Raw genomic sequence first — 27,111 nt, forward strand, 5'->3', positions numbered from 1 at the left:
CTCAGGGTCAATCTTCCATAACAAAGAAAAAATATGTATATATATATATAGTATTGATGAAAGAAATTAAAGACACAAACAAATGAAAGATATCCCATGTTCATGGATTAAAAGAATAAATATTGTTAAAATGCCCATACCATCCAAAGCAATCTACACATGCAAAACAGTCTATATCAAAATTCCAATGACATTTTTCACAGAAATAGAAAAAATCAATCATAAAATCCTTGGAACCACAAAAGATCCCAAATAGCCAAAGCTATCTTGAGAAAGAAGAATAGAGCTGGAGACATCACACTTTCTGATTTAAAAATATTACAAAACTATAGTAATCAAAACAGTATAGTACCAGCATAAAATCAGATGCACAGACTAATGGTACAGAACAGAAAGCTCAGAAATAAACTTATGCAATACAGTCAACTGGTCTTTCAAAAGGGGCCAGAATACACTATGGGGAAAGGAAAGTCTCCTCATTGTGTTGGGAACACTGGATAGCCACGTGCAAAAGAATAAATTTGAACCCTTGCTATGGTTTTAATGTTTGTGTAACCTCAAATTCATATGATGAAATCCTAATGTCCATTGACAATATTGGGAGGTGAAGCCTCTGGGAGATGATTAGATCATGAGGGCTGAGCCTTCACAAGTGAAATTAATGCCCTTGTGAAAGAGATATGTTGGCAAGGATGTAGAAAATTTGGAACGCTTGTACACTGTTGGTGGGAATGTAAATTGGAGCAAGCACTGCGGAAAACAGTACCTAAAACAATTAAAAATAGAACTACCACATTATCCAGCAATCCCACTTCTGGATATATATCCAAAGGAATTGATATCCGTATCTCAAAGAAATGTCTGCAATCCCATGTTCACTGAACATTATTCACAACAGCCAAGATATGAAAACAACCTGAATGTTCATTAAGTTTATATGTGCCCCATTTCTTGACCAATGAATGAAACAATGAAATATTATTCAGCATTAAAAATGAAGCAAATTCGGCCTTTTGGGACATGGATGAATTTGGAGGACCTCAAGTGAAATAAACCAGATACAGAAAGAAAAATACTATAAGATCTCACTTATATGTGGAATCTAAAAAAGTCAAACTCATAGAAGCAGAGACTAGAATGTTGATTGCTAGGGACTGGAGGGTGGGGGAAATGGGAGATATTGATGAAAGGGTAAAAACTTCCAGTTGGAAGATAAATAAGTCCTGGGGGTTCTAATACACAGCATGGTGGCTATAGTTAATACTAGTGTATTGTATACTTGAAATTTGATAGGAAAGTAGATTTTAAACGGTCTTACAAAAAAAATGGTAATAATATGAGGTGATGGATGTGTCAATTAGCTTGATTGTGGTAATCATTTCACTATATATATATATATATATATCAAACCATCACATTGTACATACTAAATATATACAATTTTAACTAGCCAATTATACGTCAATAAATCTGGGAGAAACAAAGACTACATACTGTATGATTCAATATATATGACACTTTGGAAAAGACAAAACTATAGGGATAGAAATGGATCAGTGTTTGACGGGATCTGGAGGTGAGGGGAAAAGATGCCTACAAAGGTACGTGAGGAAGTATTTTTTGTGATGAAACACTCTGTATATTAATTGTGACGGTGGTTACACAAACTGTATGTATTTGCCAAAACTGGCAGAACTTAGACTAAAAAAGGATAAATGATGTACTGTGAAGATTATATGTTATTAAAAAGTAATAAAAAAAAACAGATTTCCTACATTGAAAAAACAGATACTCAGAAAATATAATAGAAGATAAGATCCTATTTACGATAGGATCAAATAAAATCAAATAAAAAAGAAACTCAAAGTGACTAAATTTACAAAGAAACATACTAGATCTATATGAAGATAAAAAAAGATTTGTTAAGTGAAAAGACCTACTCAGTTTGTGGATAAGAATTCTCAATTCTCTAAAGATATAAACTCTTTCTAAATCAAATCTTATTGAAAATATTAACTAAATTTAGTTTTTACTAGACTAACTTATTGAAATTTAATTTTAGAACATTAATATGCAAGAATAGACATTGTCCTGATAAGGAATAGTAATGAAGGAGTGCCAAACTTCTCAGATGTCAAAGTGTATTATAAATCAAATGCCATTACATTCTGTGTTAAATGGCACAGGATTAAAGAGATCAATGGAAGATAATGGAGCCCTGTATTTCAGAATACAAAGTTGGCATATCAAAACAGTGGGGAGAATAATTATGCATCTATAAAAATGACCATAGAGAAAAATACTTAAAATGTAATCTTAACTCCTTACATCCAAATAAAGCGTAGATGGAACAAAAATTTAAATATAAAATATAAAACCACAAAAAGATTAAAAAAATTATATGTTAAAAAATGTGGCAAGAATATTTTGATAACACTGAAATAGAGAAAGTCTAAATGACATAAACCCCAAAGAACATATTGAGACATTTGATTTTGTAAACATAAAAATATTTCTACACAGCCAAAAATATTCTACATAGTATAAAAACATCAAAACAAATCAAGAGCTGCAAAATAATAATTACACATACAATGGTAAAAGAGATAATTTCCTTAGTGTATAATTAAATCATAAAAATCAGTATGGAAATCAGCAATCAAATAAAATAGGTAAATTCATTGAAAGACAATTCATAAAAAAGCAATACAGGTCATTTTAAACATGGGAATAGATGCTCAAATTCAATTATATTTATTGAATGTCAATTAAAGTATATAAGTGAAACACAATTTCTTTAATCAGATTGTCAAATACTATAAATGTTTATCAAGCACTGACTGTTGAGAATGTGGTCAAACAGGCATTTTACAGCCTGAAGGCACTAGTGTAGTTCAGTACAAGCTCATGGATGGCATTTTGGCAATAACTCTGAACATCAGTGTTTTAAGTACATATACCAGTTGACTCAACAATCCCACTTCTAGGAACTCATACTTACAAAATTTCATAAGAACTTCACTGCAGAATAATTTGTCATAGAAAATGACTGAGAGAAACCTGAAGAGAACTAAATACATTAATTTTAGTGTATCTTGATAAAGGAGTATTAAGCAATATGAAGAAATTGAGAATGCCGTCAATGTATATAGACTGCTATGGAAAGATCTTCAAGAGGCTGAGTAGTAAAACTCCAAATTTACACACAGAGACATAAACTCAAACATGTATATGAAAATATGCTTTTGTTTGCAAGAAGAATCTTACAGAGTTCAGTGATTGCATCTGGAAGAACGGGGAGAATTTGGTGAAGGATGAGTAGGAAGTTTATTCTACAGTATTACCATCTAGTATGGATTCTATTTTTAAAATTTATTATCATCTATTACACTTTCAATTTTTTGTGTGTGTGTGAGGAAGACCAGCCCTGAGCTAACAACCATGCCAATTCTCCTCTTTTTGCTGAGGAAGACTGGCCCTGAGCTAGCATTCATGCCCATCTTCCTCCACTTTATGTGGGACGCTGCCACAGCATGGCCTGACACGCAGTGCATTGGTGCGCGCCCAGGATCTGAACCCGGGGCGTCAGCAGCTGAGTGTGCGCACTTAACCGCTACTCCATGGGGCCGGCCCCTCAAATTGTTATTTAAAAAGGTAAAACATTACACTAAAAATTTCATATATAATGCAATGACATTGAATAAAGAAAATATTCTATAAATCACTGGATATTCTAACTAGTACAATAAAAGAAGACAAAAGACAAGCATCTGACTAATAACAAAGCTAAGAAGGAAAAAGAAAGTAACACAAAGACATGCAGAAATTAATGAAAAATTAGTGTAATGATAAAAATTTCATTGACTAATTCATTATGTATTATTTGTTGACTCCCTGTTGTACATGCATTTCACTTTTCTAGGTGTGGTAATAAACAAGATATTATACAACTTACATTCTATCAGAGAAATTTTTATTAAGAGCACAAAGATATAGTTCATCCTGCAGTTATAATTATCATAAATCCTTTGGAGAAAATGAAAGTTGGCATCAGATTTATGAAGACTTGCACACTCAAAGGAGATAGCCGTAATGTCAAATTATTTTTTCATGATAGATGATGCACTTACTTATTGGTTGATATGACTTTTTTTCTCCAGAGCTTCTTCATAGCACTAGTCATTTCTGAATTTCTCAGAGTGTAGATTAATGGGTTCAGCATTGGGGTTATGACTGTATAAAACACGCTCAATGATTTGTCAATGGGAAAGGTCTCTGCAGGTCTTACATACATGAAAATACAGGCAACAAAGAAGAAGACAACCACAGTGATGTGGGAACCACAGGTCTGGAGGGCTTTCCACCTCTCTTCCTGACTAAAGTTCTTTAGAGAGTGCAAGATGACACCATAAGAGATGAGTAAGAGCAGAAACACGATAGTGCAGATCAGTCCTCCATTGGCTGCCACTAAGATGCCAATGACATAGGTGTCAGTACAGATGAGTTTCAATAAGGGGTACATGTCACACATAAAGTGATCAATGACATTGGGACCACAGAATGGGAGCCCATAAATAGTGCTAAGCTGCCTTACTGACTGCAGAAAACCCCCAACCCAGGACGCTACAAATAGCATAACACACACCCGCTGCCTCATGATAACCAAATAATGCAAGGGCTTGCAGATGGCCGCATAGCAGTCATAGGCCATCACCAACAGAAGAAAGATCTCTGATCCACCAAAAAAATGCTCTGTAAAGAGCTGGGTCATACAAGACTTGAAGGATATAGTATTTTCCTCAAAGAACAAGTCTGAAATCAATCTGGGGGAAATGGAAGAGGAATAAAGGACATCCATTAACGATAGACTAGCTAGAAAAAAGTACACGGGGGAGTCCAGGGTCTTACTGACCACCACAGTCAGAACAATGAGCATGTTGCCCACCATGGTCAAAATGTAAAAGAGTAAAAACATAGCAAAAAGGACTCTCTGCTCCTTTGGATTCTGTGTGAGGCCCAAGAGGATAACGTAAGTCACATGTTCCACGGTTCCATCTAGTCTTTATAGGTGCTGACTTCAGATATTAGAAGCAGTTTACCTACAAAACAAGGGGGAAAACTTTTAAATGCATTATAATTTTAATCTTTTATTTATTCATTCAATTAAAAGAATGTGTATAGAATATCTGCGTCAAATGTGTCACATCGTGATTACCAAGTTGAATAACACATAGTTCCCTACCCTTGGTGATGATGCATAATGAGGGATCAGTAAAATCCACGTCAATGTAATAAGTGCCATTATAAAATTATTCACACGATGCTAATGATTACAATGCAGGGATATATCAATCAAATGGAATCAGACAAGGCTTCCCAGAGGAAGCAATGCTTTAGCTGAGTTTTATAGGAAAAGTGAAAGAACACGAGAAGATGAGAAGGGAATCCTATGAAAAGGTGCACCATTTGTAAAGTTACAAATGTGTAATACTTGAGACTCATTTAAGATAATTTGCATACTCAAAGTGAGTAATCAAATTATGAATGGAAGGTCATTGTCCTGGATTGTCTCCAACCTCATCAGGATCTCTTTCTTAGGGTCTTTAGATGGGTATTCTACTTTTCTGTGACAAATAAATTCTGAAGCACTTCAATTTGGAGTCTCTAGCCCCTATCTCTCCCCTAGTTTTCAAATTTGGATATGCTACCTCTCCAATTTTGGACATCTTCAATTGTCTGTCAATTTAGTATTTATAGAAGTAGATTTTTCATTTTCCATGATAAATATAGGTGTTCCTCATCTCATTAAATGGTACCACCTTCATGTTATTGTTCAGACAATAAATCTGACAGTATCCTTCACTCTTTTATTGCTCTCAAATTACTTAGTCAGACCTTAGCAAATCATGTTGACTCTGCTTTCCAATATATCATAAATTTGATCATTTCCCAATACTTATTTCCTTCCTGGCCCACTGCAGTCTCCTCTTACCAAGTCTCTCCAATTTAAAACTCAGTCCTCCAATAATTTCCTCTCCTGAAGCAGCACTTTTTAAATATGATTGTGATTATATCACTCCACTGCTCAAAACTCCTGCAGTGGATTCCAATCATGTACTCACAATTTAATGTATCACATTTAATATTTATGGTAACAAGAACTGTAATCCCCATTTCCCAGTTGAAGATACTGAGGCTCAGAACATCTAATTAATTTCCCAAAGGTCATATATTTTTAAGTGAGAAAACCAGGTTTGGAATCTAAGTTTGATTTATTTCAAAGCGGTTTATTTTCTTACATAATGAAGAAATTCACACAACTGTGAAGCCTGGTTCCCGCTATTTACTGTTACTCTTACCTTGTGGAGGCTTGTTCACAAGCTGAAGGAAGATTTTTTAACTAACTCATAGGGACCTGGAATTCTTCATTCTCCAGTATGACAACAGAGGACAAAAAGCCACATTATAACTTGAGGATATATTTTGTTACATTCAGCTGTCTGTCCATTTTCTCCCCGGAGTCTTCTGATTATTTAGAAGATTGTTTTTATTTGCACTGTAGATTATTTAATAGGAATTCCATGGTACACACATAAAAACAAATTTACCTTGCTATGATAATTTACCAAAAAGGCAAGCAAATCCTATGTTAACATAAGAAGATAGCACTCAGCCATTTCCCTGGGAAATTTTTCTGGAGTGACTTCTTTCCTTCTAACTTCAAAATAGAAAAATACCACTCAATTGTTTAGCCCTTCTCATTGTATCATGTTGATATAGCCAGACTATTTGACTTGAGATTTTGAGAGACATTCTTGTGCTTTTATTTATGTCATACTTTAAAGCTAACAATGTACCTCCTTAAAAATTTATATCAGTCCTTAAGAGGATATCATCTTCCCAACAGAGGCAAAGATCAGTGGTCATTTTATTCCTTCTATAACCACATTTATCATTGAGTCCTGGAATTGGAATATATCCAAGATTAGTTCTAGCTTAATTAAATTCACTGGGATTTGCCACAAAATTTAAAACTACATCTATACGTAAACATACTACCAGGCCAAATCACACAATTAGGATCAAAAAGATGTAATGTGGAGAAAAAATAGCTTGCGAACCACTGTGGTACTATTGGCAGTCATGAATAAAATATCTGCTGAGTCATTTTGATCCAGTGAAGATTAATTTATCAAGCATTCCCCCATTTGCCATAGCAAGTGTTTCTTTCCTTTTATTTAATACTCAATTTATTCTGCCTTGAAGTGTGGTTAGGTACATTAAAAATTTTATCACCAATTTAGATAAAATAACTAATTATTTATCCAATTTTTAGTTATTTAAAAAAATAGAGCCTGCATTTTATGCCAGGAACCGTGCTATGAGTGAGCACACAGAACTAAAAAAACATGGAAAAAAGTCATGAAAAAGACCCTACCTGCATTGACCTTATGCTCTTAGATAGAGACAGATGATAAATAAGGGGACTTTTTAATAAAGTAATTATAGTCTTAATCAGTGCTTATAAGACAGCAAACAGGGTACTGTGGAAGAAAATAAGACAGAGAATTCTACTATGGAAAATGTAATCAGAGAAGGCCTTTCCTAAAGCTTATGTTTGTGCTAAGACCCAAAGAAGAGGAAGTTGCTTCAATTGGAAGCATTGTTACATGTAGAGCTTCAATGTTGAAAAGAGCTTAGCAAGTTCAAGACACTGAAAGGTCAGTATACGTGGAGGTAATAGGGAAGGGAGAGAAGAAAACAAACTGAAATTGAAGAGATGACTAGGGACCGTACTCATCAGGGCACCACAGAGCTTAGTGAGGAATCTGGATTTTATTTAAAGTCTTTTAATGTGAGAGTAAATAACTTAGACAATTTTTTTTTAATTAGGGAAATATTCCCTCTAAAATATTTCAAAGTTTAGATAGAAGAGCTTTTTTACAATTGGTACAAAATACTATCCTGGAAAGGTTAAGAAATATCAGTTATTCGTGTTTCTGTTTGAGCTCTAAGCACAATGCTTACAGAGTAGATGTTCAGTAGAAATTAAATGAATGTATCAATAGCTCTCTATACTATCAATAATTTTTCTGCTAACGAAATTACTTGTGGTCCTTTATGTCTCCCTTCTTTCTTACATGTAGGACAAACAGCAACAGGGACAACTATCTACCAGATAAAATAAAACACTTTACACAAGACTCCATCCCCAGCTGTAGTGAAAATAAAAGGTGTGTGGCTGCACAAAATCTTTGAATGCTCTCAGACATTTTGCTACTGTCCCAGAAGATGTAGTGTCCACTCTCCTGACGTAAAATCCAAAGGCCTACATTTTTCAGATCTCCTTGACAATCAATTGCAGACATGTGACTTGGGTTCTGTCAACGAGGATTATCTCTGCAAGTCTTTAAATTGGAATTAGTTATCTGAGGCTGGGTTCTGTCACGTAATCAACAGCGTCAGTGGAGTTCCAAGTCAAGGCAGTGGTGGCACCTTTGCAGTTAGCCAGTGCCAGCATGGTCACAGTATCAGCAGAGGCAGCATCTCCTGTAGCATGCCAGTCCTGTCAGGTGTGCTTCTGCAAACTGCTCCTTGTCACTCAGCCTAGAATTTGTGATTCTAGCCCTTACAAAGATTCTTTATGCTATAATTTCATATAGTAAGTCCCTTCTTCTTAATCTCTCTAGATATGATTCTGTCTCTTCAGATAAGGACCCTGACATATACCAAACTAATCTGAAATTTTCCATTTCAATTTATCACCAAGGTGGAATGTCATCAATTTCAGAATGATTCCAGGTAACAAGCCATCTTTTTACAAACATACTTATTCTAATAATTGTTACATGGAGATGATGGCAATTTATTGAGTAAATATTTATGAAGCATTTATTCTGTGTCAATCTCTGTTCTAGAAGCTTAGAGATATGGTAGTGAATGAAAAAAGTAATGCCTCTACTTCTACGGAGTTTATATACTAGTTGGAAGAGAGAAATAAGAAACAGATAAATCAGATTGTGAAAATGCTATGGAGAAAATTAACAGAATTGTTTGATAGACAGTAACTCAAAGAGAAAGAGGATGGCTTTACGTGGATAGTTAGGAGAGACCTCTCTTAGAAGGTGGCAGTTGGAGTGAAGACTGAGTAATGATAATGAGCCAGTCATGTGGACCTGTAGAAGACAAGCATTTTAAGAATAAAGAAGAGCTAGTGAAAGGGCCTTAGGGCAAAAATGAAGCCATTGTGTCTGAAACATAGGTAACATGGTACAATGTGATATTGGATAAGTTTAAGGAGATGTGTGTTGCAAATAATACATCTGATAAAATTTGAATGTACAGAATATATAAAGAACCTCTGCTTCTCAACAACAAAAAACCAAAAAAATGGATTAAAAAGGAGCAAAGAATTTGAATTGACATTCTCCAAAGAAGATACATAAGTAACCAGTAAGCACATGAAAGAATGCTTAACATCACTAATCATTAGGGAAAGGCAAATCAAAACCATAATAAAATACAGCTTAACACCAATTAGGCTAGATATTATTAAAAAAAAAAAAAAACCGAAAACACACGTAAGAGAGAATGTGCAGAAACTGGAGCAGTGGTGCGTTGCTGGTGGGAATGTAAAATGGTGTAGCTGCTGTGGAAAATGTTATGGTAGTTCCTCAAAAAATTAAAACAAAGAATTATCATATGATTCATCACTTCTACTTTTGGATATATATCCGAAATAATGGAAAGCAAAAACTCAAAGCCTTGCTATTTCTATACCAATTTTCTTGGCAGTATTATTCACAATAGCCATGACATAGAGGCAACTGAACTGTCTACTGACAGACAAATGTATAAACAAAATGTGATATATGCAAACAATGGAATATTATTCAGCCTTGAAAAGGAAGGAAATCCTAACACATATTACAACACAGATTAATCTACAATACATTGTGCTAAGTCAAATAAGGCAGTCACAGAAGGACAAAGATTGTATCATTTCACTTACATGTGGTACATAGAGTAGCCAAGCTCATCAACAGAAAGTAGAATGTTGGTTGCCTGGGGCTCAGAGAGGGAGAACAGGGAATTATTGTTTAATGGATGTGGAGTTTCAATTTGGGAAGATGAAAAAGTTCTGGAGATAGATGATGGTGATGTGTGCATAACAATGTGAATTATCTTAATGCCACTGAACACAACACTTAAAAATGGCTAAAATTGTAAATTTTATGTATATTTTACCAAAATTTTAAAAATAAATTTAAGGATGAAGGTGACTGCATTAATAGGCTGAGGATGTGAACATAAACTACAGCAAAATAGCTTAAAATGTGTGCAAAGATCATTGACTTCAGATACATCTGGGTAATTTATTTAAAACGTACATATGTCAATACAACAACAAAACTACTAATTTAAATCTCTATTGCTGTGTCATAATAATCCGCCTTTTTCCAAGAACCCTAACTAATTTTGATATTACATTAAAGTTCGACAACAAATTGGGAACTACATAAATCCAAATAGGATATTTTTATAATGATAAATAATTTCCTTCTTGGATGTTTCCTTGAAGGGGGGCCTATATGACGACATCAACATACTTTTGACAAATAGTCTTGATTTGGCCCATGAACTGTAGAAATTATCTTATTTTCTCTTCTCCATTTAAAGGATAGAGTCATTTTACATTGTTATGATTATTTCTCAAAGTCACTTTTTTACTCCACAACTTTCTCATAGCATTCTTCACCTCTAAATTTCTGCGTGTGAATGTTTAAGATGTTTAACAAGAGAGTGATGATGGTATAAAACACAGCCACAGCTTTATCTATGGAGAAGGTGGTGATTGGGAGCAAACATATAAATATGCAAGGCACAAAGACTAAGATGATGACGGCGATGTGAGAGACACAGGTGGAGAGGACTTTGCACCTCCCCTCCAAGCTATACGTCATTAGAGAGTACAAGCTGATCACATAGGCGATGATTAAGAGGAAAAACGTTAACAGGTAGATGAACCCACTGTTGGCAGCAACAAGGAGATCAAGGGTATGAGTGTCACCCATACAGATGGGTTTTGACAGAAGGTTTTAGTCATACACGAATGGTCTATGACACTGAAGCCACAGACAGGCAGCCAGACTGTGGAGAGGATCTGAATAGCTGCAAGGACAAAGCCTCTGGCTCATGCCACTCAAAAGAGGAAGCCACATCCCTGTCACTCATGATGATTTCATTGTACAGGGGTTTGCAGATGGCCACACAACGGTCATTGGCATCCACCATGGGTAGGATGATCTCAGCAGCACCAAAAGATGCTCTTCAAAGACTTGAGTCATGCAATTCCTGGAAGAGATGATTTTCCTTCCAGCTAAGGTGTCAGCTAGCATTTTAGGGGTCATGGGTGAAGAACAGCAGCTAGCTATAAGAGGTAGGTAACACAGGCAGGAAATGGAAGCACTGCCCAAGGGTATAAAACATGACTTGTTAAATGAAAAGATCAATTCTTTTCAGTATTCTAAATATATAAACTCCTCCTAAATTAATCTTCTTAAATTGAATCTTATTGAAAACAATAACTGAACTTTGTCTTGTTACTAAACTACTTTCAACTCATTTTAATTGTAAACTTGCTTTAATTTTAAACATATTATTTTCTTATTTAAATGTAAACTTATTTTATTTTAAACTTAATTTTGAAACATACATATGTAAGACTAGACATAATTCTGAAAAAGAATAGTAATGAGGGACTGCTAAACCTACCGCATATCGAAATGTGTTATACATCAAATCAATAATATTGTGTGTCAATTGGTACCTGAATAAAGAGATCAAAAAAATAGAATAGTGTCCTGAATTGGATCCAAATACTTACGGGACTTTAGAATACAATAGTCAGGATTTCAAATCAATGGCAAAAAGATAATTATGCAACTATGAAAAACAACTAAAATTTAGAAAAACAACTAAAATGCAATCCCTATTTAACTCCTATATCAAATAAATTTCAGATGGATCAAAAGTTTCAAAATATGATAAAGACCACAAAAATGCTTAAAAAATTAAATGCTAAATATAGTTGAAGAATTTTTTGGTAAGAGTGAAGTGGGGAAAGTCTTTTTCAGCAAGATACCAAAACAAAAAACAAATTAAATACAAAATGTAAAGAAAAAAATTTTAGATGCCAAAAGCATTCTACACAGTGTAAAAATGTCAAAACTGTAACATAAGCCAGAAAAATGACAATTACATATACAATAGTAAAAAGACTCATTTTTAGTATATAATCAACTCATAAAAATCAGTATGCAAAAGATCAACAATTGAATACAATAGGTGAAAGATATTAATAGACAATTCGTAGAAAAAGAAACACAAATTATATCACATGTGAAAAGATGCTCAAACTCAATGATATCAAAAAGATTTTCATTAAAGTATAAAAAATGAAATAAAATAACTTTAATCAGATTGTCATATGCTATAAATATTTATCAGGTACTGGTTGTTGAGAATGTGGAGAGAAGTATTCTCCTAGATGGTTAGCAGGAGTTCAGCAGTTAGTACAACCTCAGGAATGGCAGGTTGGCAATAACTATGAATACCAACATTTCATATACATACAGTATCTGACCACTGATTCAAACACATATATGACAGTTTCACTTCAAGGAACTCATACTTGCATATATTCAAAAACATATATTTATTGCAAAATTATTTGTCATTGAAAAAGATGAGGAACGACATGAAGAGGGATGCATACATTAATTTTAGTACATATTTATAAAGAAGTATTATACAGTATGAGAAAAACTAAGAGTTAGATCTATATGGACTGGTATGGAAATATCTTCAAGATGTTGCATAGTAAAAGTAAAGGTTTACATACACAGAAAAAAAAACACAAATATATTTGAATTCATTTGCATTTGCAAAGATTATTATCTGATGAATCTTAAGAAATAGATTAATTGACTGCCTCTGGGGAAGAGGACTGGAGACTATGCTGAGAGGTAAATAGAGAATGTATTCTACACTTTATCCCATTTTGTATGGTTTTCACTTTTACTACTGATTATTGTCTATTATACTTCAATTTTTCTTTAAAAATCTAGAAGTATTATGCTAAAATTTTATATATAATGAAACTGAAATTTCATAGAGAAGACAGAGTATGCAGCATAAAATATTTTAAATACTATAAGAATTAACTTAAATGACAAGAATCTAAATAGAAATAATACTAAATCTCAGAAAGTAGTAAAAATGAGAAATGTATAAATCGATTAAAAATTAAGGTAACTATATAAAAATGTCCTCACTACTTCATTATATGTTATTGACTCCTTGCTATATAGGCATTACAGCTTTCTAGGTAAAGTGATAAAGTCATTACAGACCTGACATTCTAGCAGGGAGAGAAACAGTAATTAATAACACAATCACATAGTTCTCTCCTTAATTATAATTATCAAATTCTTTGAAGAAAAGAAAGTCAGAATCAGATTTAAGAAGACTTCTGCATTCAAAGGATTGGACCCTAATGTCAAATGACTCTCTTCATGGTAGACGATGCACTTATTTACTGTAAGAGATGGCATTTCTTCTCCAGAGTTTCTTCATAGCATTTGTCATCTCTGAATTTCTCAGAGTGTAGATTAATGGGTTCAGCATGGGGGTTATGATTGTATAAAACACGCTCAATGATTTGTCAATGGGGAAGGTCTTAGCAGGTCTCACATACATGAAAATACAGGGAACAAAGAAGAATACCACCACAGTGATGTGGGAACCACAGGTCTTGAGGGCTTTCTGCCTCCCTTCCTGACTAAGGTTCTTTAGGGAGTGCAAGATGGCACCATAAGAGATGAGTAAGAGCAAAAACACAATAGTGCAGATCAGTCCTCCATTGGCTGCCACTAAGAGGCCAATGACATAGGTGTCAGTACAGATGAGTTTCAATAAAGGGTACATGTCACATATAAAGTGATCAATGACATTGGGGCCACAGAACGGGAGCCCATGAATAGTGGCAAGTTGAATTACTGAGTGCAGAAAACCTCCAATCCAACACACTACTAGCAGCACAATACACACCCATTGCCTCATGATGACCAAATAATGCAAGGGCTTGCAGATGGCCACATAGCGGTCATAGGCCATCACCAACAGAAGAAACACCCCTGATCCAGCAGAAAAATGCTCTGTAAAAAGCTGCATCATACAAGATTGGAAGGATATGGTATTTTTCCCAAAGAATAAGTCTGAAATCAATCTGGGGCTAATGGAAGAGGAATACATGACATCCATTATTGACAGGCTAGCAAGAAAAAGGTACATTGGGGAGTCCAGGGTCTTACTGACAGTCACGGTCACAACAATGAGCATGTTGCCCACCATGGTCAAAACGTAGAAGAACAAGAACATAACAAAAAGGACTTTCTGCTCCTTTGGATTCTGTGTGAGGCCCAAGAGGACAAAGTAAGTCACATTGTTCCGTTGTTCCATCTAATCTTTATAGGTGCTGACTTCAGATATTAGAAGCACTTTACCTACAGAGCAAGTGAGAAAACTTTAAATGTGTTAAAATTCATATTTTATTTACACATTCAATTAATAGAATGTGTACAGAGTTTCTCTTTGTGTCAAATGTGTCATAGACACTGCAATTATGAAGTTGAATAAGGCATAGTTGTCTACCCTCAGTGATTTGATACAAAGTGAGGGATCAATGTATTCTAGGCTAATGTAATAAGTGTCGTTATAAAAATATTCACACAATGCTAAGGGTCACAGTGTAGAAATACACCAATCACACTGGAATCAGAGAAGGCTTCCAGAGGAAGGTTTTGGCTGAGTTTTAAAGGAAAACTGAAAGAACAAAAGAAGATGGGACGGGGAATCCATGTCAAGGTGCACCATATGTAAAGTCACAAACGTGTAATACTTGAGACTCATTTAAAGTAAGTTAATTTATTTATTCAAAGTGAGTAGATCGAATTATGAATGGAAGGGCACTGTCCTGGATTGTCTCAGATCTCACTGAGACTGCTTTCTTAGGGTCTTTAGATGGATAATTCACTTTTCTGTGACCAACAAATTCTGAAGCATTTCAATTTTATGTCTCAGCCCCTATGTCTCCCCTAATTTTCAAACATGTATATGCAATATCTCCAATTTTAGACATCTCTAATTGGATGACAATTTAGTATTATAAACTAAATTTTCAATTTTCTACAATAAACACAGGCGTTCCTCATCTCAGTAAACGGTACTTCTTTCCATGAAATCGTTCAGACCATAAATCTCACAGTGACCTTCTCTCCTTTGTTGCTCTCGTATTACTTATTGATACCTTTAAAAGTTCCCTTGACACTACTTTCTAATATGTCACAAATTTGATCATTTCCCAACCATTGTTTTCTCCCTGGCCAACAGCAATAGCCTACTCCCGCAGTTCTGCATGTTCCTTCTGACCTCCAATGATTTCTTCTCCTTAAGCTGCACAAAGGGTCCTTTTTAAAAATCTAATTGTGACTATATCACTCCACTGCTCAAAACTCCTATAGTGGATTTCCATCATGTGCTCACAATTTAATGTATCACATTTAATATTTACAGTAACAGGAACTGTAATCCCATTTCATAGTTGAAGAAACTGAGGCTCAGAATATCTAATTAATTTTCTCAAGGTCACACATTTTTAAATGATAAAACTAGAATTGCACCTGGCTTTATTTCAAAGTGATTTCATTTCTTACATAATGAAGAAGTTCACACAATTGTGAAGCCTGGTTAACACTGGTTACAGTTAGTCTTACCTTGTGGAGGCTTGTTCACAATCTGAAGGAAGACTTTTTAACTCATTCATATGGACCTGGAATTCTTCCTTCATCCAGTGTGACAGCAGAGGACACAAAGCTGCATCACATCAGGATATCTTTTGTCTCATTTAACTATCTGTCCATTTTCTCCAAGGAGTTTTCTGATTATTTAAAAGATTGTCTCAACTTGCACAGAAGATTATTTCCTAGGATTTCCATGGTGTACACAGAAAAACACAAATTTGTTATGTTAGGATAATTTATCAAAAAGGCAAGCAAATCTTAATTTTACATAAGAATAGCTACTAGCCATTTCCAGGGATATTTTTCTGGAGTAACTTCTTTCCTACTAACTTCAAAATAGAAAAATACCGTTCAATTGTTTAGTCCTTGTTCTATCGTGTTGCTATGGCCAGCCTATTAGAACCAAGATTGTGAGAGAAATTCTTTTGCTTTTGTTAACGTCATGCTTTAAGCCTAACAAAGCACCTCCTGAAAATTTTATATCAGTTCTTAAGATGATAGCATCTTCTTCCCCAAAGGGACAAAAATTGTTGGACATTTTATCCCTTCCAACCATATTCATCATTGAGTCCTGGAATTGGCATACGCCCAAGACTAATTTTTGCTTAATGAAATTCACTGGGATTTGCCATAAAATTTAAAAGAACGTTTATATATAGTAAAGGTCCTACCAGGCCAAATCACATAATTAGGATCAGAAAGATGTAACAGGGAAGAAAAAAAGCTTTTAGAACCATTATAAGACTGTCGCCAGTCAAGAATAAAATATCAGCCTAGTCATTTTGTTCCATGAAAATTAATTTATCAAGTATTTACTCACCTGTCGTAGCAAATTTTTCTTTCCTTTTATTTAATACTCAGTTTATTCTGCTTGAAGTGTGGTAATATATTTTTAAAAATTTCTCACCAATTTAGATGTAATAACTGATTATTTATCCAATTATTCATTATTTTTAAAAATTAAGAGCACCTATTTTATGTCAATGTCAACTTAAAAGCAAATTCGCCTCTTATTTTTGCCATCAAATTGAGTTTATTTCAGCACAGCCAAAAGAATTGCAACTTGGGACGTGCATGCTATGGAGAACCATAGGCAAATCTGGAAAACAAAGGAGGAGAGTATGCTTTTATAGAGAAAAAGGGGGAGTAGGGAGGGGCTGTTCTAAAAAGAAGTTCCTGAGGGAAGGTAACAGACCAGGGAGGCTATGGCTTTTCATTTGCTGAGCTGTAGAATTTCATAATGGCTGGATTGCTGCCAGGTTGGGAGAAGAATCTTCCCTGAGTAGTAAAGTAGTTTAACTTCCTGTTGAAGATGCAAGCACAGGTCTTTTCCTATTTGGTGTAATTGAGAATGTTTGATAGGGTGTAAGAGTTCCCTCTACAGGCTTCTGGACTCAAATTTAATTAAGATTTCTTTTATACCAGGAACTGTGCTACAAGTGAGGACAAAGGAATTGGTAAAACAGAAAAAAAATCTTATAAAAGTCCTTCCTGCATGGGACTTACGTTCTTATAAGAGAGTCAGGCAACAAATAAGGGGACAGTTTGATAAGTAATTATTGTCTTATTCAGTGCTTATCAGACAGCAAACAGGGTACTGTGACAGAACATAAGAGGGAGAATCGTACTACGGATAAGGTTATCAGAAAAGACTTTTCTTAAATGGAGATGTGTAAGCTGAGATCCAAAGGATAGGAAGTTGCTACCATTGGAAACACTGCTACATGTAGTAATATTCAGTAAAAATCAATTAAGTAAAATTATCTCACTTCACAGACGACATAATCTATATGAGGAAAACTAAAAATTTCATGGGAATTTTTATTGCAATACCATGCTGAAAAGGAGTGGTGAGAATGGTCACACCTTTCTTGTTCCTGATTTTAGTGGGAGAGATTTCAGCCTTTCACTTCTGAATATGATGTTAGCTGTGGATTTGTCTTATATGGCATTTATTATGTTGAGGTTTATTCCTTCTATACCCAATTTCTTGAGAGCTTTTTATCATAAAAGATTGTTGAATTTCTGTATTATCTTTGAATGACCCAAAGAGGAAATTAAAAAAACAATTCCATTTACAACGGCATTAAAAATAATAAAATACTTAAGAATTAACTTAACCAAGGAGGCAAAAGTCTTGTTCACTGAAAGCTTCAAAATGTTGCTGAAAGATATTACAGAAGACAGAAACAAATGGAAAGACATTCAAGGACTAGAAGATTTAATATTATCAAGATGTCAAACTACCTAAAGTGATCTAGAGATTCAATGCAATTCCTATTAAATCCCAAAAGTGTGATTTGCAGAAATAGAAAAATTCATCCTAAAATTCATACAGAATCTCAAGTGACTCCAAATAGCCAAAACATCTTGAAAAAGAAGAACAAATTTGGAAATCTCATACTTCCTGATCCTATAACTTACTACAAAGCTGTGGTGATCAAAAAAGTATGGTATTGGCACAAAGACAGACATATAGAATAATGGAATAAAATAGAGGGTTTAGATAGAAACCTTTGTATATGTTTTCAAATGATTTTCTACATGGGTTGCAAGAGTATTCTTTGGGGAAAGTACACCTGTTCAACAGTGTTGTGAAAACTGGATATCTATAAGCGAATGAATGAAATTGAACCCTAACCTACAGCATATACAATATTAACCCAAAATGGATCAAAGGCCTAAAATATTAGCTAAAACTAGAAAACATTTAGAAGAAAATATAGAAGAAATGCTGGATTTGGCAATGTTTTCTCAGATATGACATCCAAAGCACAGGCAAGAAATGAAAAAAAAATGATAAATTGTACTTTTCAAAATTAAGAACTTTTCTGCATCAAATGACACTATAACAGAGTGAAAAAGCAACCCATGGAATGGGAGAAAAGATTTGCAAACGGGGCCGGCCTGGTGGCATAGCGGTTAAGTTCTCACGTTCTGCTTCAGCTGCCTGGGGTTTGCTGAATCCGGTTTGGATCCCAGGGGTGGTCCTACACACTGCTCTTCAAGCCATGCTGTGGCAGCATCCCACATACAAAATAGAGGAAGATTGGCACAGATGCTAGCTCAGTGACAATCTTCCTCGTGCAAAAAGAGGAAGATTGGCAACAGATGTTAGCTCAAAGCCAGACTTCCTCATCAAAAAAAAAAAGGATTTGTAAACAATATATATGATAAGGCATTAATATGCAGAACCTACAAAGAACTGCCACATCTCAACAACAACAACAACAACAAAACAAATAACCAATTAAAGATGAGCAAAGGATTTGAATAGACATTTCTCCAAAGAAGACATATAAATAGTCAGCTAGCACATGAAAAGATGCGTAACCTCACTAATCATTAGGGAATTGCAATTCAAAACCATATTGAAATACCACTTCACATCCATTAGGATAGCTGTTATGAAAAGAGGAAAACAAAAACTAACACATGTAAGAGATAATGTGGAGAAATTTGAACAACTATGCACTCCTGGTGGGAATGTAAAATGATGCGGTTGCTAGGGAAATGTTATGGTTGTTCCTCAAAAAATTAAACAAAAGATTATAAAATGATTCAGCAGTTCCACTTTTGTGTATATATCCAAAATAATGGAAAGCAGAAATTCAAACACTCTGCTATTTCTACACCCATTTTCATGACAGTATTATTCACAATAGCCAGAAAGTAGAAGCAACCCAAGTGTCTACTGGCATAAATGTCTAAACAAAATGAGGTATATGCAAACAATAGAATATTACTCAGCCTTGAAAAGGAAGGAAATCCTGACACATGCTAAAACATAGATTACCTACAATACATTATCCTAAGTGAAATAAGGCAGTCGCAAAAGGACAAAGATTTTATGATTTCACTTACGTGAGGTACTTAAAGTAGTAGTCAACTTTATAGACACAAAGTAGAATGTTGGTTTCCTGGGGCTCAGAGAGGTGGAATGGGAAACTATTGTTGCATGGATGTGGAGATTCAGTTTGGGAGATGAAAAAGTTCTGGAGATAGATGGTGGAGATGTTTGCATAACAATGCGAATTAACTTACTGCCACTCAACTGGACACTTAAAATGGTTAAAGTTGTAAACTTTGTTTTGTATATTTTACCATAATTTAAAAAATAAATTTAAAGACGAGGATGGCTTCATTAATAGGCTCCTGAAGTGAACATAATAGCTCAAACTGTATGCAAAGATCATTGGCTTCAGATACACCTGGGTAATTTGTTTAAAAGGTAGATATGTCAATCTGATAACAAAACTACTAAATTAAAATTTCTACTGCTGTGTCCTGAGAATCTGCATTTTTTAAGAATGCTAACTAATTCTGACAAAACATAGCCACGGCTTTATCAATGGAGAAGATGACGTTTGGTGCAAATATATGAACACACAGGGCACAAAGACTATGATGACCTCAGTGATATGAGAGATACAGGTAGAGAGGGCTTTGCATCTCCCCTCCGAGCTATAAGTCCTTAGGTACAAGTACCTGAGTACAAGATGACTACATCAGAGACCATCAAGAGGAAGAGAATTAACAGGCAAATGAACTCACTGTTGGCAGCTACAAAGAGACCAAGGGTATGAGTGTCCGTGCAGATGAGATTCAACGAAGGGTTTAAGTCACAGATGAATGGTCTATGACATTGGGGCCACAGACAGGCAGACAGATCATGAAGAGGATCTGAATGGTTGCAAGGACAAAGATTCTGGCTCATGCCACTTGAGAGAGGAAGCCAAATCCCTGTCACTCATGATGATTTCACGGTACAGTGGTTTGCAGATGGCCACAGTTGCCATTGGCAAGCACCATGGGTAGAATGATCTCAGCAGCACCAAAAGATATTCAGCAAAGACTTGAGTCCTGCACTTCCTGAAAGAGATGTTTTTTCTTAAAGCAAAAGTGCCAGCTAGCTTTTTAGGGGGCATGGGTGAAGAACAGCAGCTAGCTATAAGGGATAAGGAACACAGGCAGGAAATGGAATCACTACATAAGGGTATAAAAGATGACTTGCTAAATGAAAAGATCTATTCTGTTCATGGATAACAGTTCTGAATACTCTAAAGATATAAACTCCTCTTAAATTAATCTTCTTAAATTGAATCTTACTGAAAATAATAACTGAACTTTGTTTAGTGACTAAACTATTTTAAACTTTTTAACTTAATTGTAAACTTACTTTACTTTTAAACTTATATTATTTTTTTTAATTTAAACTTATTATTTTACTTTAAACAATTTTCAAACACACGTGAATAATAGACATAATTCTGAAAAAGAATAGTAATGAGGGACTGCTAGTCCTATCACGTATCAAAAGGTGCTATATATCAAAGCAATTACATTGTGTGTCAAATGGTATCAGAATAAAGAGACCAGTGAAAGAGAATAGAGTCTTGAATTGGATCCAAATACATACAGGGCTTTAGAATACAGTAGTCTGGATTTCAAATCGAGAGCAAGAAGATAATTATGCAACTATAAAAAAACTAAAATTCTGAAAAACAACTAAATTCAATCCCTATTTAACTTCTAGATTAAAATAAATTCCTGATGGATCAAAATATTTAAAATAATATATAAGACCACAAAAATACTTAAAAAATTAAATGCTAAAAAATGATTGAAGAATATTTTGGTAAGATCAAAGTGGGGAATGTTTTTTTAAGCAAGATATAAAAACCAAAAAAAACACTAAATACGAAATGTAAAGAAAAAAATATTACTTGCCAAAAGCATTCTACATAATACAAAAACATTAAAACCATAACACAAGCAAGAAAAGTAATAATTGCATATACAATAGTAAAAGGGATCACTTTCAATTAACTCATAAAAATCAGTATGCAAAAGACCAACAATTGAATAAAATAGATAATAGATATTAATAGACAATTCACAGAAAAAGAAATGCAAATTATATCAAACGTGTGAAAACTACTCAAACTCAATTATATTAAAAGGATGTTGATTAAAGTATATAAATGAAATAAAATAACTTTAATCAGGTTGCCATGTGCTATAAATATTTATCATGTATTGGTTGTTGAGAATGTGGACAAAAGTATTCTCATAGATGGTGGGCAGGAGTGCAGCAGTTAGTACAACCTCAAGGATGGCAGTCTGGCAATAACTATGAATACCAACAATTTATATACGTATACTATCTGCCCATTGATTCAAATACGTTATGATAGTTCCACTTCTAGGAACTCATATTTGCACATATTCAAAAATATATATTTATGACAAAGTTGTTTGGCATAGAAAAAGAAGAGGAAGGAGAGACAGAGGAATGGATACATTCAGTTGAGTATACACTTATACAGCAGTATTATAAAGTATGAGAAGAACTAACAGATCTATATGGGCTAGTATGAAAATATCTTCAAGATGTTGCATAGCAAAAACAAATATTTACATATACAGATGAAAACATAAATATATTTAAATACACTTGCATTTGCAAAGATTATTATGTGATGAATCTTAAGAAACAGTTTAAGTGACTGCCTCTGGGGAAGAGGACTAGAGACTATAACGAGAGATAAATAGGAAATTTACTCAACGCTATATCCCATTTGGTATGGCTTTCAGTTTTACTATTTAGTATTATCTATTACACTTCAATTTTTCCTTTAAAAAGTAGAAATATCACAAAAAATTTTGTATGTAATGCCACTAAAATTTAATAAAGACAGTCTATACAGCATTAAATATTTTAAACACTAAAATAAAAAGACAACATGAATGACAGGAATCTAAATAGAAATAATAGTAAGTCTCAGAAAAAAGATAAATGCATATATTGATTAAAAATCAATGTAACTATACAAAAATTTTCTCAGTAATCCATTACATATTATGGACTCCTTGCTATATAGACATCACACAGTTCTAGGTAAAGTGAAAAACAAGACATTATAGACCTTAGATTCTAGCACGGAGGAAAACAGTTCTTAATAGCACAACCATAAGATAATTCTTTAATTATAATTATCATAAATTCTTTGAAGAAAGGAAAGACAGTATCAGATTTAAGAAGACTTCTGCATTTCAAGGAAATGGATCCTAATGTCAAATAACTCTCTTTATGGTGGATGATGCACTTATTTACCACAAGATATGACATTTCTTCTCCAGAGCTTCTTCATAGCATTAGTCATCTCTGAATTTCTCAGAGTGTAGATTAACGGGTTCAGCATGGGTGTTATGACCGTATAAAACACACTCAATGATTTGTCAATAGGGAAGGTCTTAGTAGGTCTTGCATACATGAAAATACAGGGAACAAAGAAGAAGAAAACCACAGTGATGTGGGAACCACAGGTCTGGAGGGCTTTCTGCCTCCCTTCCTGGCTAAGTTTCTTTACAGCATGCAAGATGACACCATAAGAGATGAGTAAGAGCAGAAAAACAACAGTGCAGATCAGCCCTCCATTGGCCACTACTAAGAGGCCAATGACATAGGTGTCAGTACAGATGAGTTTCAATAAGGGGTACATGTCACAGATAAAGTGATCAATGACATTGGGGCCACAGAATGGGAGCCCATAAATAGTGGAAAGTTGAATTACTGAGTGCAGAAAACCTCCAACCCAGGACACTACCAGTAGCACAACACACACCCATTGCCTCATGATGACCAAATAATGCAAGGGTTTACAGATGGCCACATAGCGGTCATAAGCCATCATCAACAGAAGAAAGACCTCTGATCCTCCAAAAAAGTGCTCTGTAAAGAGCTGGGTTGTACAAAATTTGAAGGATATAGTATTTTCCCCAAAGAACAAGTCTGAAATCAATTTGGGGGAAATTACTGAAGAATAAATGGCATCCATAAATGATAGGCTAGCAAGAAAGAAGTACATTGGCGAGCCCAAGGTCTTACTGAAAGTTACAGTCACAACAATGAGCATGTTGCCCACCACGGTCAAAACGTAGAAGAGCAAGAACAGAACAAAAAGGACTTTCTGCTCCTTTGGATTCTGTGTGAGGCCCAAGAGGACAAAGTAAGTCACATTGTTCCTTGGTTCCATCTAGTCTTTATAGGCGCTGACTTCATATATTAGTTTACCTATGAAAAAAGAAGAAACATCTTTAAAAGTTTTATAAAGTTAATCTTTCACTTATTCATTCAATCAAAAAATGCCTATGGAGGATCTATTTGTGTCAAACAACCTCACATAGATATTGGTATTACCATGTTGAATAAGCTTGGTTCCTTACTCTCAGTGATTTAATATGTAGCCATGGGATCAGACAATTAAAGATCAATTCAATAAATATCATTATAAATATATTCATGTTGTGCTAAGGAACATCTAAATGAAACTGCGATCCTAGAATGCTTCCCAGAGGAAGCAATGCTTCAGCTGAGTTTTAAGGGAGAATTGAGAGAACAAGAAAGACTGGGAAGGGAATTCCATAAAAAGATGTGCCATGTATAAATTCACGAAAGTGTAATACTGAGGACTCACTTAAGATAATTTACATATTCAAAGTCAGTAGTACAAATTATGACCGTAAGACAATAGACCAAAGTTCACTGTATTAGTTGCTAGGGCTACCACTCTACAACAATAATTGCCGTTTCTCTAGTTTACAAAAAGATGTTCATTTCCATTTGAGACCTCAACTTTAATATTCATATTTATAGCAGCATTCTGTTCATGATGGTATATATATATATTCTCTCAGATGATAGACACTTTTTCTACAGCCTACCTCTTTCCTTCCTAAGCCTTCACCAGAATCACCTTTCAATGTCCATATTTCTACCAACGGTCTCATAAGGCATAGGCTTTTTCTATCAGCATCTACCCAATACCCAATCCCAAAGCCACCTCCACATTTTTTTTATGTTTATTACAACACCACCTCAACTTCTCAGTACTAAATCTTTATTAGTTTCCTAGAGCTGCCATAGCAAAGTAGCACAAAATAGAGGGCTTAAACAGTAGAAATTTATCATCTCACCATTCTGGATGTAGAAATTCAAAATCAAGACATCGACAGCGTTGATTCTTTCTAAAAATTGTGAGGGAAGGAGCTGTTTCCAACCTATTTCCTTGGCTTTTAGAAGACTATATTTATGTTCACACGGTGTTCTCCCTCTAAGCATGTCTACATCTTTTAATAACAACACAAGCCATGTTGGATTAGTGCCCATCCTAATGATCTTACTTTAACTTTATTACCTCTGTAAAGACCTTATCCCCAAATAAGGCCACATTCTGAGGTACTGGGTGTTAGGATATCAGTATATGAATTTTGGGAGGAGACAATAGAAAAATAATTGTGTCATCTGACATAGTGTGTGACCCATAACAATCTCTGTCCCAGATATTCAGCCAACACACTGAAACCTCCTTCTCAGTGTCTTTCCTTGGATTCTCCTCCTTTTCATGAAGTACAAATGGTAAAGCAATCTAAAATTGTGTGCCTTCTCCCCCATCTCTCCCCTAATTTTCAAACTTGTATATGAAACTATCTAATTGATATCTCCAATTAGATATCAATTTAGTATAAAATTAAATATTTTATTTTCTATAATAAACCTAGGTGTTCCCTATCTAATTAAATGATACCACCTTCCGCGTTATAGTCCATGTTATTGTTAGAATTTAAACCTGACAGTTTCCTTCACATCTTTATTCTCAACTTATTTGTTGAAAAATTTAATAAGTCCTGTTGAGCTTCTCTTGAAAATATATTGCAACTTTGATGATTACTGCTACATCCATTACCTACCTGGTCTACTGCAATTGCCTCCTGCAAGTTCTCTCTGCTTTTGTTCCTGCCTTCAACAATCTGTTCTCATGAAGCAGCCCAAATAATCCTCTTTAACTCTTATTCAGGTCATATCCCACCCCGTTCAAAACCCTTACAGGGCATTTCTATCACATATTTGATAAAATCCAATCACCTGCGATGCCTTGTCCCATGAGACCCTGGATTACTTGGAACCAGGCTACCTCCTCAAACTCATATCTTATAATTCTCCATATTCATTCTGCTCAAGACTTTATACTTTTCGTCAAATATCCAAAGTGCTTTTCCATCTCTTTACTTTCATCAATTCTTTTGTAGATGCTAATTTCAGAGATCAGAAGCAGTTTACCTCTAAAATAATGGGACATATTGTGGAAAGGTGTGTTGTAAGTTGAATCTTTACTTATTCGTTCCTTTGACAAGTGTTTATAGAATATTTACATTGTATCACACCTTGAAGATAAAGTAGACCCGCAGCATCACAGAGCATCCACTAACACATTGAGGGTCAGGGTCTAAGGGTCAGGTTATACAAAAATAGAAATGGTGGTGGTGACTGAGGAATCACCATTTCACCATCACTCTCTTATTTTTCCTGATAAGTATATCTCTTGAGGTTATATGATGGCTGCTGACTTCATTTAAAATTTTTTTAATATATTCATGACAAGTATCATACAAATCCTGACCATAAACTTTCTAATTTTTTTCAACATTTCTCAATGATATTGAACTTCCTTTGAGGAAGTCTCTATTTAGCTAGTTGACTATTACATCTGCTTATACATGTCTCTTCCTATTAAAGAGACTTTGTTTATATATTATGGAAGCTGAAAAGCCTTATTGTACTAGATTTTTACATAAATTATATAATTTATATATGTGCAGAAACAGTTGTATGTTACTCAAATATCTGTAGAACTCATGTTTTATGAAACATAGACATCATACCTTATTGTGAAAGATATTTCAAAACCATTAAATTATATTTTCCTAAATCTAGTTTTAATACCTTAAAGAAAGCGACAGTCATCATTCTAAGTCATAATTTGCAAATTTCTAAAATGAAATTATAATAGGTACTTAGTTTTTGTGAGTATTTAATAAGCTAAAATATATGAAATATAAACATGTACATGTAATACACATATTACGTATATTACAACGCAGTTCTTGGATCAACATGGATAATCAATTTTCTTTTTTTAATAAAATATCTGAAACTCCAATTTAAGAATATCAGCATGTATCATAAGTTTATATCCCTCTGAAATGCAAAACAACATATGAGAAAACAAATATTTTTATTCCATTGTTTCCATTGAAATAGACACAAATATTTTAACGAAAGGAAATACTAACATTGCAAGAACACCTGTTATTTCATTTGTTATGCAAAATTATGTATTAGATGCTATATCCATGCACACATACATCCATATATACGTATATATATAAACAAACAAACATATAT

The 27,111-nt window shown here is 34.3% G+C and overlaps 3 protein-coding genes and 2 pseudogenes across 3 annotated transcripts; all 5 read right to left on the reverse strand.

The window, feature by feature from the left end:
- Positions 1-4,126: 4,126 nt before the first annotated feature.
- On the reverse strand, positions 4,127-6,174 carry LOC101398545 (olfactory receptor 4A47-like). Its single transcript, XM_004436991.3, has 2 exons — positions 6,123-6,174; positions 4,127-5,055 (listed from the first exon to the last, which is right to left on the reverse strand). The coding sequence occupies exons 1-2, from the start codon at positions 6,172-6,174 to the stop codon at positions 4,127-4,129; spliced, it is 981 nt and encodes a 326-aa protein (XP_004437048.3).
- Positions 6,175-10,687: 4,513 nt separating this feature from the next.
- On the reverse strand, positions 10,688-11,780 carry LOC101398301 (olfactory receptor 4C12-like; annotated as a pseudogene).
- Positions 11,781-13,593: 1,813 nt separating this feature from the next.
- Positions 13,594-14,523, reverse strand: LOC101389822 (olfactory receptor 4A47-like). Its single transcript, XM_004436974.1, has one exon. The coding sequence runs from the start codon at positions 14,521-14,523 to the stop codon at positions 13,594-13,596; it is 930 nt and encodes a 309-aa protein (XP_004437031.1).
- A 5,657-nt stretch (positions 14,524-20,180) lies between these two features.
- On the reverse strand, positions 20,181-22,444 carry LOC101398044 (olfactory receptor 4C12-like; annotated as a pseudogene).
- A 528-nt stretch (positions 22,445-22,972) lies between these two features.
- On the reverse strand, positions 22,973-23,905 carry LOC101389545 (olfactory receptor 4A47). Its single transcript, XM_004436973.3, has one exon. The coding sequence runs from the start codon at positions 23,900-23,902 to the stop codon at positions 22,973-22,975; it is 930 nt and encodes a 309-aa protein (XP_004437030.1). The 5' UTR covers positions 23,903-23,905.
- Between the last annotated feature and the right edge of the window lie 3,206 nt (positions 23,906-27,111).

Source organism: Ceratotherium simum, chromosome 34 (assembly GCF_057802395.1).
Source record: "Ceratotherium simum simum isolate JZ-2026a chromosome 34, ASM5780239v1, whole genome shotgun sequence".
Taxonomy (NCBI): Eukaryota; Metazoa; Chordata; class Mammalia; order Perissodactyla; family Rhinocerotidae; genus Ceratotherium; species Ceratotherium simum.